Source organism: Acartia tonsa, chromosome 4, assembly GCF_053477335.1.
Source record: "Acartia tonsa isolate MP-2025a chromosome 4, ASM5347733v1, whole genome shotgun sequence".
NCBI lineage: Eukaryota > Metazoa > Arthropoda > Copepoda > Calanoida > Acartiidae > Acartia > Acartia tonsa.
In genome coordinates this window covers 26,961,912-26,976,487 of record NC_137263.1, presented here as the reverse complement: position 1 = coordinate 26,976,487, position 14,576 = coordinate 26,961,912, and the positions used below count along the sequence as shown (strand labels likewise).

The 14,576-nt window shown below is 34.2% G+C and overlaps 1 protein-coding gene across 6 annotated transcripts; it reads left to right on the top strand.

Annotated features, from left to right (window-relative positions):
- Nucleotides 1–68: 68 nt before the first annotated feature.
- fzr (fizzy and cell division cycle 20 related) lies at nt 69–12,903 on the top strand. 6 transcript variants are annotated; one of them, XR_013879196.1, is made up of 11 exons: nt 69–301; nt 1,069–1,188; nt 7,790–8,233; nt 8,866–9,029; nt 9,433–9,603; nt 9,957–10,044; nt 10,369–10,494; nt 11,223–11,382; nt 11,670–11,746; nt 11,931–12,202; nt 12,471–12,903. XR_013879196.1 is itself a non-coding variant. In XM_080159361.1 (10 exons), exons 1-10 carry the CDS (start codon nt 200–202, stop codon nt 11,970–11,972), a joined length of 1,494 nt encoding a protein of 497 aa, XP_080015487.1. In that variant the 5' UTR covers nt 69–199; the 3' UTR covers nt 11,973–12,903. The 6 variants fall into 6 exon arrangements, 1 of the variants encoding a protein (XP_080015487.1); XR_013879195.1 differs by having other exon boundaries at nt 12,435–12,903; XR_013879194.1 differs by having other exon boundaries at nt 11,931–12,218.
- Nucleotides 12,904–14,576: the final 1,673 nt, after the last annotated feature.

Sequence of the window (14,576 nt, the reverse complement as noted above, 5' to 3'; positions counted from 1 at the left end):
GTGTTAATTATTTTATGTGTAAATTATTTTTTCTATACATTCAAAGGTAATATTTTGTTTAAAAATTCCTTTGTTTGCTAAGTGATTAATATTTCAGACCAAATTAAAATGTGTAGATAAATTTCTGTTTTATCAACCCGGCCCTTATCACAAATTTTGGAATTTACCTCCGGTACATGAACTAAAGAACCTGGGAAAAATGGACACGGACTTTGAGAAAAGACTAGTGATGAGAGGTGGATCCCCTTATGGGTACCAGTCTCCCCAAAAGAAGCAAATGATTACATCTCCTTTAACCTCGGTAAGATTTACAACTCTCAACTTAAGGCCGAAAAACAAAAAACAAATCGGAAACTCGTAATCATAATAAGGGGGGGGGGGGAAGTTCTGACACTTTTGCGTAAACGGTGAGTATAGGCTTTATCTTTGGACTGAGAGGATAGGTTATTAGGGATAAAATCATTCTTATATGATGAATTTCCCCCAGATTTAAGATTTTTTGGATAGGCCTCCAGGTTCCGGAGCTCCAGGCCTCCTGGTGGTCTTTGTACAGGTAAATTTTTTTTTTTTAAGTTACAGGTCAACTTATAAAACAAAATATGCATCTTTTTTAATATTATTCACATATTTGAAGAAAAAATATGCATATTTTGTTTTATAAGTTGATTTTTAACTTTAAAAAAAAAATTTTTTTTTCATTTTTACCTGTACAGAGACCACCTGGAGGCCTGGAGCTCCGGAACCTGGAGGCCTATCCAAAAAATCTTAAATCTGGGGGAAATTCATCATATAAGAATGATTTTATCCCTAATAACCTATCCTCTCAGTCCAAAAATAAAGCCTATACTCACCGTTTACGCAAATGTGTCAGAACTTCCCCCCCCCCCCCTTAAGAGGGAAAAAAGTAACTAGTAAGTTCAATTGGTTACTTTTTTAACCTTACTAAATTTTTTTCTAGCAAACACAAAATATTAAACATTTAGATTTTTTTTAAATACCCTTGCAACACAAATCTATGTGCGTAAGATAAATTTGAAAGTTGAAACTTAAAAATTAAATATTTTTCAGCCAAGCCTAGCTAGAAAGCGCTTGACTCCTGTAAATTCTCCGCAGAAAGAAAAATACGGTGATAGATTTATACCAAGCAGGGCAGGAAATACATGGGATGTTTCATTCAGTCTAATTCAGGTATACTCAATAGTAGATTTTTTAAACTTGTTATTTGTAGCAAAGGGGGGGGGGGGGTAAAATGTGGTGACTCGTGCCACGACATACCAGCAATTTTATTTTGGGTGCTACTCCCTTAGTTTTAGAGATAATTGGATAAAATCTTTTGGGCTGGGTCAGTAATTACCCCAACTAGAGGTATCTTTCAAAAAAAAACGGCGGCGGGACCGCCGCTCCCGCCGCCACCAAAAATTTTTTTTTTTTTGCATTTCTCGCCGAATTAGGCAATTTGGAATCATTTGAGACCATGTTATTTTTTCAAAAATTTTTCCCCTTACAAGCAGCCCTGCGGGGGGGACTTAGTCATTTTTTTCAAATTCTCGTATATCAAGGTATATCTTAAATACAGTACTTCTCCTGTGATTTTGAAGATATTGAAACAAAATCTTTTTAGGTTGGTAAGTAAAAAATATTTGAATTAAGAAAACGGCGGCGGGACCGCCGCTCCCGCCGTCCGCCGCCGTTTTCCGCCGCCAACAAAAAAAAAAAATTTTTGCATTTCTCGCCGAATTAGGCAATTTGGAATCATTTGAGACCATGTTATTTTTTTCAAAAATTTTTCCCCTTACAAGCAACCCTGCGGGGGGACTTAGTCATTTTTTTCAAATTCTCGTATATCAAGGTATATCTTAAATACAGTACTTCTCCTGTGATTTTGAAGATATTGAAACAAAATCTTTTTAGGTTGGTAAGTAAAAAATATTTGAATTAAGAAAACGGCGGCGGGACCATGTTATTTTTTTCAAAAATTTTTCCCCTTTTTTCAAATTCTCGTATATCAAGGTATATCTTAAATTCAGTACTTCTCCTGTGCTTTTGAAGATATTGGAACAAAATCTTTTTTGATGGGTCAGTAATAAATATTTGAATAAATAACGGCGGCGGTACCATAGGCGTCCAAGGGGGGGGGGTAATGGGCCATTTGGCACCCCCAAAATTTTGTGAACAATACCCCCCCCAAACAAAAAATTACCCCCTCCTTGGGGGTGCCGTAGGCACCCCCAACGATTTTTGGGGGGGTATTTACCCCCCCCAAACCATTTTGGGGGGGGGGTAATTACCCCCCCCCAAAATAAATGTTCTTTAAAAAAAAATTTTGGGGGGGGGGGATTTACCCCCCCCCCCCCCCCCAAAATTGAATGTTCTTAAAAAAAAATTTTACTGTCCAACCAGTTAAAACAGTTCTTGACCATGATAACAAAAAATTTAATAGTTTGATCATGTTTTATTTGCTTGGGCCTTTATAAGGGCTAAAACCATCCCGGGGATCTATGATGTAATTGTAAAGCACTGAAGATTCCATAAAATAGATACCTAACTAAATTAAATATTTCATTAAATAATGAAAAAGAATTTCTATAGGCGATTTTTTTTGGAGGATGTCAGGGTGTCTCAAAACTAGTTATAAAACTTACCAGGACCTATAAGACGCTTCACTTTAAAGTAAAATCATATTGGTTCATTGGTTAGTGAGTTAATTATTGTATTTTTATGTTCTAAAGAATGAGATACTACTATATATTTGAATAGTAGTGGCGCCCTTAGCATCTAAGAACTCGTGTTTTCTAAAGGGTAAAAAGGGAGGAGAAAAATAGCCTAAAACCACTCAAAGGATTGACCTATAATAGTGTGGAACCATCATGGGATCTATGTGAAGCTTAAAAAGGAGAACTCAGTATTAAAAGTAATGGAATCTGAAGCTATAGTCAAATAAACCTTACTTACTACTTTATGTTATAAGATAGTACTTATTAACTTAATAGATTAGGTAGGTGCTTTTTTTACATAATTAAATTACCCCCCCCAAAAATTTTACCCCCGGGGTAAATTAGTTTGGGGGGGGTAATTACCCCCCCCAACAGATTTGGGGGGAGTATTTACCCCCCCCCCCCCCCCCAACAGACTTTAGGGGGGGTAATTACCCCCCCAATTAAATTTTACCCCCGGGGTAAAAATTTTGGGGGGGGGTAAAAAAAAATTTCGGCGCGCTTCGCGCGCCATTTTACCCCCCCCCCCCAAAAAAAAAGCTTGGACGCCCCTGGGCGGTACCACCACTCCTGTCGTTTCCCGCCGCCAAAAAAAAAATTTTGCGGCGGCGAAAAACGGCGGGAGCGGCGGTTTAATATTCAGGCTGGCCACAAACATACTATTTCCACTATATCCACTATTTCCACTATTTTTGCATACTATGCAAACTATTCCAAAAAAATATGCTATTTCCACTATTGTCCAAAATTGCATACTATTTCCACTATTTCTTTGGATTTCAGATAAATCTTCAATTTTTAGGTAACTAAAACAAACTGATTTTTTTGATCATGAAAAGAAAGCCAAGTAGCAGGTTTCATCGCATTTTCACAGTATCTTTTCTCCTATTTCTAGTCCCTGGGGGGGGCTCTAACCCTGCGGGGCAATCATTAACACTTACCTAACCTAAAATAACCTATCAAATGCTACTGTGAAAATACGGCAAAATCGCTTCTTTATTTTTTTTTAGAAATGTTTCCAGAAGAAAGTAGTCTTTCAGTTCAGATTGTTGTACCTTTATTGAAAGTTATTGGTATTTCTACATTCAATGTAAAGATTTCTTTTTTGAAAGATACCAAAACTTGGGGTAATTAGTGACACAACCAAAAATATTTCACCCAATTATCTCTAAAACTAAGGGAGTAGCACCCAAAATAAAATTGCTGGTATGTCGTGTCACGTGTGACGAGTCACCACATTTCTCCCCCCCCCCCCCTTTGCAATTAGATGATAGGGTTGAGTTATCAATTACATAACACTTGTTGCTTCGCCCCTCGCCTCAGGAAAATAGCTTAAAACCAACCAAGTTTTTTATGAGCTTAGCTGAAAAGTATAACCGATTAGGACCAACATACTTTTGGCTTTAAAAAAACAAACTTACCTACTACTTATATTATAGGATAAAAATTAAACTAAAAATAATTGTTCATAAAATTGTGGCTAATCTTCCTTTGAATCATAATTAAATCATACTGACAATAATTATAAAGTATCTAACGGTTTCGGACATCATATAATGCAGTTTGAAAACAATAGGACAACTTTAACATACCTAAATTATCGTCAAGAGCTATCCGTTACGTACGGACGGACATACATGAGAACCTATTTATAGAAAAGCAGCACTTAAAAAAACTCCCAGCTGTAGTAAAGGTAAACAATATACTGAACATAACCTGTCGCGACAATATATTGACGTAAAAAGTATAAATTGAACATACACAACTTGAAATAGCGCAGCTACTGTCTATATGAAAAATGTTAAAAATGCTACGTACTTTCTAATCATAGATAGGCTGGTTTTAAGAATTTAGAATCAATTGTATACTATTGGAATGTGTCGATCTACTTTAAATAAATATGCCATATCTAGTATATCAGTTTTATTTCAGTATTTAGTGTTATCGCTGCGCTACATACTTTTGGACCGGATTGTCCTATATATGAACAACAAGGATGACAACATCCATAAGTAGTGAAGCACAAACAAATAAATAAGAATTTAGATATTAGTTGTTTAAAGCATGTATATTAGGAAAAAATCACGAAACCTTTTCAACATTTGTTTTTAATTTCTTAATATTTATATTTCAGTACTATGACTAACAGACTGACGGTCAAAGTAAATTACACACTGGATGCTTAAACCAACGGGAAATTTAATTTTGATATATTTAACTACAAAAATTTTTAAAAGCGGACCATAAACACCAAAGATAGGAGGAAAAATATAAGAATAGCCAAAAACCTTCAAAAAGGCAGTCTGACCGCTATTGATGTTTTCTTGAAACGACAGGAAATTTAATTTTGATATATATAACTGAAAAACTTCGGAAATCGGGCCATAAACACCAAAGATATGGAGAAAAATGTGAAAAATACAAAAATAGCCTAAAACCTGCTTAAAGGCAGTCTGACCGTCATAGTTGTTTTCTTGAAACGACAGGAAATTTAATTTTGATACTATAACTGAAAATTTTTTGGAAATCGGACCATAAACACCAAAGATATGGAGAAAAATGTGAAAAATACAAAAATAGCCTAAAACCTGCTAAAAAGCGGTCCTATCACCATTGATGTTGTATAGTTAATTGTGCTCCTTAATAATGGGAATGTTGTCTAAAAATTTCAGCCTTTTATCTTATATAGGAGCCGAGAAAATCACGTTTCCCCCAAACTAAGACATACGGACAGACGGACATTTCAAATTACTGATAGCTAACCAACATTTTAAGGCCCTATAGTGTTTTAAATGCCTGCTATTTCATACTATTTTGTTTAAAATGCATACTATTTCATACTATTTTAAAAAAATTTGCATACTATTTTTAAAAATTTTACATACTATTGCATATTATTTACTTTTTTTTTGCATACTATTTTATACTATTTTGAAAAAAAGTCTGTGGCCACCCTGAATATTCTTTGTTTTAATATTTTTTACTGAACCATAAAAAGATTTGTTATAATATCTCAAAAAGCAAAGGAGAAGCCATGAATTTAAGATATACTATGATAAACGAGAATTTGAAAAAAATGTCCCCCCGCAGGGTTAGTTATAAGGGGAAAAATTTGAAGAAAAAAAACATGGTCTCAAATGATTCTAAATCGCCTAATTCGGCGAGAAATAAAATAAAATTTTTGTTTGAGTGGCGGAAAACGGCGTAGGACGGCGGGAGCGGCGGTCCCGCCGCTGTTTTCCGCAGCCGTACCTCTGCCATTAGTTACTGACCTACCTAAAAATATTTTGTTTCAATATCTTTTAAATCACAGGAGTACCTACCACTGAATTTAAGATATACCTTAATGTACAAAAAAGTCCCCCTGCTGCTTGTAAGGGGAAAAATTTTTGAAAAAAATAACATGGTCTCAAATGATTCCAAATTGCCTAATTCGGCGAGAAATGCAAAAAAAATTTTTTTTGTTGGCGGCGGAAAACGGCGGCGGACGGCGGGAGCGGCGGTCCCGCCGCCGTTTTTTTAATTCAAATATTTTTTACTTACCAACCTAAAAAGATTTTGTTTCAATATCTTCAAAATCACAGGAGAAGTACTGTATTTAAGATATACCTTGATATACGAGAATTTGAAAAAAATGTCTAAGTCCCCCCGCAGGGCTGCTTGTAAGGGGAAAAATTTTTGAAAAAAAATAACATGGTCTCAAATGATTCCAAATTGCCTAATTCGTTTTTGGTGGCGGCGGAAAAGATACCTCTAGTTGGGGTAATTACTGACCCAGCCCAAAAGATTTTATCCAATTATCTCTAAAACTAAGGGAGTAGCACCCAAAATAAAATTGCTGGTATGTCGTGGCACGAGTCACCACATTTTACCCCCCCCCCCCCCCCTTTTTTATTAATCTTTTATCATAGAGACAAAAGCAATTTTCAAAGCCTGGTATAGGTAAATAAACTGGGGTATAAAGCCTGTAAATATTATTGTAGCTTACTTATTAACGCAGGGGTGTATATTCTGCACGTACGGAATCCCTTGCTATAGGGGAGGGAGAGGGAATAAGAAATATGTGAAAAGGATAAAAAAGATATATGGAAACACTTTTCCCTATCCTATGGGGAAAAAACTTTGAGGGAGGGGTAAAAATTAATAAAATAAGGAGTACTGGAAACATTTTTCTCGTATTCATTCGAATCCGGTGGATAGGAACCGGTTCTCATACATACGAAAAAAAATATTAAAATATTTCATCCCCCCCCCCCCCTTATTTTTTTCCAAATGGAATAGTTATTTCTTTCATCGTATTATATCCAGCTTTCTTTCGGCACCTTTGGGCTAAAAAACTGGTTTTAATCTTATAATTGTACATTTATATCGTAGAAAGCTGGATATAATACGATGAAAGAAATAACTATTCCATTTGGAAAAAAATAAAGGGGGGATGAAATATTTTAATATTTTGCAGCAGGGAAAAATAAATCATCTTGTGCAGAATATACACCCCTGTATTAACCAGGATTGTCAAATCGGGCGGGCGGTTTTCTGCCGCCCTTTGTCGGTCCTTTTGGGCAGATTTGGGCACCCCCCGTTTTGGGGGGTGAAAAAAAGGGGAGAGAATGAAAAAAAGGGGGGTGGGACTATTTTTGGGGTGATATTAACTATTATATAAATTAGTAAGCTTTTAATTGTATCTAGAGAAGGATTGTTAATTTCCTCTTACGTTGTGTTATATTTTGAAATTTGAGTTATATTTTGAAATTTACTCGCAAGTCAAGTTTTACATCAGTTGGGACATTTTAACACGTAGCTCCGTAACTATACGTAGCAGAGGAATCGTTCTTATATTTCCAAAAAATAGACTTCTTAGCGGTACTAACGGTATGCGTAACATTTTTCTACTATTAACACAAGCCGTGCAATTTCAATTTTAAAAATGTCCGCATTTTTTTTGCATACCCTTTATTTATCCAATAGTTCTAATAGTTTTTAATCATAAATGCATTTTAATCGAATATGAGTAAAATAATATGTTCCCAATACATGATGAAATTGATTAAAGATAAATAATATAATTTTTGTAGGAGAAAGAACAAATTACCCGGAAGATTGGGCGGGATGGAAGTGAATGTTCCAAGGATCTTTCCTTCTCCATGTACTCATGCCTTCTAAAGAATGAAATATTGGGAACTCAAATTGAAGATTTTAAGGAGACATCTGACGAGCGGCGAGCCTTTGCACCCATTTCTGATGACAGAAATCTGTTTTCCTTCAAGCCTAAACGTCCGAGCGTAATCAATGAGCTTAGCTCTCCTTACTCATTATCACCAGTGTCTTCCAAAAGTCAGAAATTATTGCGGTCTCCGCGTAAAGCCTCGCGCAAAATTGCCAAAATCCCCTTTAAAGTTCTGGACGCCCCCGAGCTTCAGGACGACTTTTACCTGAATTTAGTTGACTGGAGCTCACAGAATGTTCTGAGTGTAGGTCTTGGTGCCTGCGTCTACCTTTGGTCTGCCAGTAATTCACAGGTAATAATCTTCCATTGACATACTAAGAGATTATTGAATAGTACACTTCCCACCCGTTCTAGTCGTTTGTATTATATCTATGAAATTCCATTGTTTCTTTTCTTACATTATTTTTCTAGGTGTAGTAGAGATGGTAAAAAACCAGGGGTTTTTTTAAAAAGAAAAAACCAGTTTGTTTTTTTGGTTTAAACCGTTTTTTTTTTATAAAAAACAGGTTTTTTTGTTTTTTTTAATAATTTCCAAATTATAGGCCTGTCCCCCCACTCTTTTTTCACTCCCTCCCCCTTTTTCTCACCCTCCAAACGGGGGGTGCCCAAATCTGCCCAAAAGGACCCTGAAAAGGGCAGCCCAAAACCGCCCGCCCGATTTGACAACCCTGGCTGATACGGTAATTTAGGTTTTTGAAAGTTATTTTCTGTATTGTTTACGTTATGAAACGATATAACCGGAAAGATAGGCCTTTGTATAAATATTTTTTTTAAAAAAACTATCCTCACCTTGTTTTTTTGTTTTTTTTTGGTTTAAACAACTTGGTTTAATCCAAGTGGTTTTTTTATGCCATCTCTGAGGTGTAGGTTTTCGGTTTTAATAAAATCTTTGTAAATATTAATCAATTCCAAAAAAAATTTTAGGTAACTCGTTTGTGTGATCTGTCAAATGACAATGACACAGTGACCTCAGTTTCATGGGCAGAGCGAGGGAATCTAGTTGCTGTTGGTACAAACAGAGGATATGTCAAGATATGGGATGTTGCAACTAACAAAGAACTCAATGTACTGGAAGGACATAGCGCCAGGTTTATATATATTTTCTATATTGTAAATGTGGCCGCCATTGTTTGAGGAGGTCATCGAATTAGGTTTCTCAACAGACGCGTCATTAGTGAAAACGCATTAAGGGGGACAAATCATGTACAAATGGCACTTAGAATCCGAATTTTGTTATGAAACTTGGCATGAGTAATTTTTGTTGGGTCTATTTTCCCTATATCTCAGCCGTTTATGGCTATTTTTAAAATCAGAAAAATACGTGGGAGGGGTAACAAAAGTGAATAAAATAAAGAGTACTAAAAACATTTACCATTTTTTATCCCTCGTTAGGGAAAACACTATGGAAAAGAAAAAAATAAACCCCAAATGCTATAATTCATCCTTTGACCGAGATTCTTGGATAAATAATTCAAAATTGAAAATATTCAGAGTCGGTGCTTTGGCCTGGAATGGAGACATGTTATCCAGCGGGAGCAGAGACCGACAAATATTTCAACGTGATATAAGAACTCCTAGCCAAGTGCCTGAACGCCGTCTAGTTGGACACAGACAAGAAGTTTGTGGCCTCAAATGGTCTCCCGACAATCAATGTTTAGCCAGGTACGGCAGGGAACGGTTTTTGCCGCCCAATAATTAGAAATATATCTAAAATTTAAATAGCTTTCTAAAATTCTTATACCAAAGAAGGGGTTTTATATGGGTAAGAAAATATTGATAGGGTACTGTATTTGGTACCATTTTTGGATGAAGTGGGTTTAACCTAATTTGATTAATATTAGCCCTAGAGACATGACAAGGATTAATACAAAAGTTAAATGAGAATAATTCAGTAGTTTACGAAATACAAAGCAAAAGGGTCTCATTTTTATTAGGTTACGGAAGATTAATAGATAAGAGTGGGATATTGATTATTTGACCAGTCCTTTCGTAATCGTATATGAATAATATTTTAGTGGAGGAAACGACAACAAATTATTTGTGTGGAATGTATCAAGTCAGAGTCCCATGCAAACATACACAGATCATTTAGCAGCAGTCAAGGTATTACATTTTAATACTTCTCAAATCCGAAAATAGCTAGTAAAAGTTTTACAGTAATTCGGTATGCGTTTGAAGAAAAAGAAATAGAATCAGTGAATCGTTATGGTAACTGCATCGCAAAAATTAGTTTTGAAAAATCTTTCAGTACGTATTAAATTGAAAATCTTCACAAAAAAATCAACGTTGCGGTTATGTTATTTCTCTTAGTTTTTTTTATGAACTTAAGGTCTTTATAGTCAAATGGCTTTTTACTTATCTGAATTTTTAAAAATGAAAAAATAAATTAACTTTAGTATATACTAAAATATAATGATTATAAAACAGGCTATAGCATGGTCTCCCCACCATCATGGACTGCTGGCAAGTGGTGGAGGAACTGCAGACAGGTGTATCAGGTTTTGGAATACTCTCACTGGACAACCCATGCAGTCTATTGACACTGGCAGTCAGGTTCATTTACAGTTTTTTTTATGACTTAAAATCAATATTTTCAATAGACTTACAAATGTTATCAACATCCTTGATAATATTTATTGAAACTAAAATCTTTCAGTAGATTCTTTATTTACTTTGACTTATTTATTTACTGGTTCTTATCCTTTTCTTGACTATTCTATAGTTTGACTATGTATAAGTTTACTTGATTGATTGATAAGTATATGATGTCTTTGTTGAATTTTCATTACACCTAAACAAAGATATTATTACTGATCAGTGTATAAAAGAAAAGCGTTAAGTTTACACATCACCTAAATTATTAGCTTATTGATTTCTACTATCAGATGGTATCTATTTTTTTTTAAATGATTAAATTAAAACAGAATACGAGTCTACGAGATGTAATCTTTTCAGCCAACTTTATTTTAAAATTCGTCATAATATTCGAGCATTGCAAAAAGAAATTTGATTTGCTCGGCTGATAGGGCGATATATTATAATTAGATATGGTAGCGAGTGAGAACAGTTCTATTAATTTCTTTTCTCAGCGATAACCATTTCACATAAAAAATATGATCATCGTTCATAGAAATAGATAAAGGTTATCTTTGAATTTTTTTTCTAGTAACATTAGTATTTCCCATTTTATAATGGTCACTAGAACACTTTTGGACATTATATGATGATTTTTTTCTAATCATTAAACGAAAAGTAAATTCCAAGAATGTTTTGTATTTAAGGTTTGCAATCTTGCCTGGTCCAAGCATTCTAGTGAGCTGGTATCCACCCATGGTTACAGTCAGAACCAAATACTAGTGTGGAAATATCCAAGTCTGGTACAGGTTGCCAAGCTTACTGGTCACAGTTCTCGTGTTCTTTACCTGGCTATTTCTCCAGATGGTGAGTAATAGTATATATATACAGGACTGACAATTTACAAAACAGTAGTGATAAAGAAGGACTGACAGGGCGAGGGATCAATGAACTATTAATTGAACATGTTCTCTCATTTGTCCAATAAAATCTTTCATATTCTTTATTCGTCTATTCTTACTGAAGTTGTCCAATTCAACCAGTGCAGTGGGGGGGGGGGGGGGGGTATTGTCAAATCTTGATTGGGAATGTTAATTCAACCGATTTTTTCATATATTTTATCTTGTTGGATATTGATTATTGAATATTTTTAGGAGAGGCCATTGTAACTGGAGCAGGAGATGAAACATTAAGATTTTGGAATGTTTTTAGTAAAGCCAGAAGTCAAAAGGTAAGTTTTTACTAATTTTAAGTAATATGATCGGAGCAGATAATTCTAGCTGTTGCCAGATTATTGATTTTTATGTTGTTTAAATAGGTTTTTCTATAGACCAAAACTTTTCATGTAATAGTGGACCTATTGGTCACCCTCTGTTTAAAATCTGACTACATTTTCTAATTCATATTTTTTTTAGGAATCTAAATCTGCGCTGAGTTTGTTTACAAGCATACGTTAACTGTATATGGGTCTACTTAGTTACCATTCATTCTGATCAAAATAACATTTTAAATTGTACATTTTTATCCAACTGTAAATTTTATTTTTAGCTCTTTTATTAATTTTAGGCTGACATTTAAATGATTTTTTTTAAATGCTATTATTCAATGACAATCTTATGATCTCATTTGTAAATTGTGGTAAGCTTATTGTTGATTATTTCTGTTTTTAGGATTTTGTTTGTACAGTGTAAAACCAGTTTTGTGTATCATAATTATATTTTCGGTATAATCTCTTTAACCGCAAATGGATAACCCTCCCTCCTATCTAACGCGCAATGAACACCTTTTTGCAGATATTGTTTTAGCTATGTCTCGGTAGCCTATACCTTGCAAAGCCCAATAGAACCTTACTTAACTTATATTTTTAATCTTCTAAAACTTAACAGGATTTTTTTGGTTCAATTCACTTGCAATTTTAGGGATGTTACTGTTAAATATCATTTTTTATGTTTTAGTTTGCTTAGATATTAACATATAGGTAGTAATTTTATGTATTCATTATTTGACTTTTATGTAATGATTTTGTAGACCACCATTTCTAGTGGATTTGAGACCAGCAATATTTAGCAATAGTCTGTTTTGAAAAATTTTATGTTACAGAACAGTTTTCTTTACTTCAATTTTATTTCATTTTGGTCGCTTTTTAATGTTCTGTTTTGTATTGTCTTAGTTTTAAACAATGAATTTTCAAAGTGCCTACTTAATATTTTTTAAATCTGTAATTATAGACTCATTTTAACTTCTTATTAAGAATAAAGGACTTGTAATTTGTATAAATACTAATGTGTTTTTTAATGTACAATAAAATTTGAAAATTTAAAGAAAATTTTTGGCTAAAATTTATAGTTAATCATATTTGTTTTGAAAATAAATTTATGTAATAACCTATTTCGATTTATTTATCTATTATAAATGATCCTAAAATATGAAGTAGAATGGTTCTTTTGTTTGTCTGGTAAGTTCTCGGTTATTATTGAATCGATTGAATTCTCCAATTTAGGAAAGATTTAGATATTAAGGTCCTGGGCAGGATCTCGGCTATTTTTCTTAAGTTTAAATTATTACCGAGATTTATTTAATATTCTAATTATTTGTAATGGCCTGTCTGGTCTAGGATGCTGAGCGAGAAACACGCAACATGTAAGCTGTGCTGACTAAAACAAACATTATTTGTATCAATATTCTTTGTTACGTGAGCCATAACAAAATTTTCGTTATTTCCTTATAGGTGCACTGAAGATAATTTTGGAAATCCGGCACAGACTAAAAAACAGCTTTCTGTATGCCTGCTTATTTTTCATGCCTTATCTGCTTCTAAACTTCAAGATGGGGATGTAATATTTTACAAAGAAATGGGGTGAGTATTCAACCTCTTTTTCCTTAGGTTACTAGTTGCGTTTTACTAGCTTTTATAATGCTTATCCCTCTGTTCTCACAAGTATAATACGAATTTGGTTGAGCTGGTGGTAGCTCAACAAAAGACCCACGCGAAGCATTATTTTGCTTTAAACTAAGAATAAATGGTTGGTGATGATATTCGATCGGAATTATATAAGTATATTAAGCACTCAAGAAGGAAGATGGTTTTATAAAGTGTATTTACATTACAAGTGAATAAGTTAAGTATGAAAATATTTACAGGATAAGTGATAATAATCATAAGTAGTGTAGGACAGAAAGTGCCCCAAGTCCTAAGCAGGGTTTCGGATCCGGATCCGCAAGGATCCGCATATTTTTGAGTCCAAGGATCCGGATCCGCAAAAAAAATGCGGATCCGGATCCTTAGACTCCAAAAAATGGAAAAATCTACCTAAATTTATATAAAATCTCAGACATTCTCTTGATGAGAGCCAATTTTTAAGGTTTAGGTTCAGACTTGAAAATTTAAAGTATTTTTGACTTCGAATTAAAGAATAAAATTTTTTTGAAAAATTTGGTGATTTTATTTTTATTGTCAAAGATCCGGATCCGCACTGACCAAATTTTGAGGATCCGGATCTGGATCCGCATAAAATCAATGCGGATCCGAAACCCTGGTCCTAAGCATTGAATTGTGCTAAGTGTTAGAAGTCTAACATAAGGCCTAAGCTCAATTCATGCTTTGTACTGAGGGTCCTAAATTTAAACTACAATGCATGCCAAACAACTAAGTCATTACCTTTTAAAGCCAGAAGAACTTGATGGTTAGAGAGTCAATAAATAACTGAGATATTTTAAGAAGTGCAAGCTATAACATCAACTTATAATAAGGATCTAAGTGTTTGTCTGTATAATTAAGTGTCTGTACGTTAACTTGTGACGTAAATCAAACTATGGTTGTAGGCATACATACTTGAACTAAATGGTTACATGATTACTTTAACAATAAACATAATGTTTTAATAAGCATATAACATTAATAAATCACATGCAATTTACCATGATTAGGCTAGCATTACCCATATATGGTATTATATTGGTAAAGATAGGCCTATAAATGCATAAAAGTATACAAAAGATGCCTCGGGCCTAGCTAAAGTAATTGTGTCTCGTGCCTGAGTTGTGCTTGATAATTGCAGGGG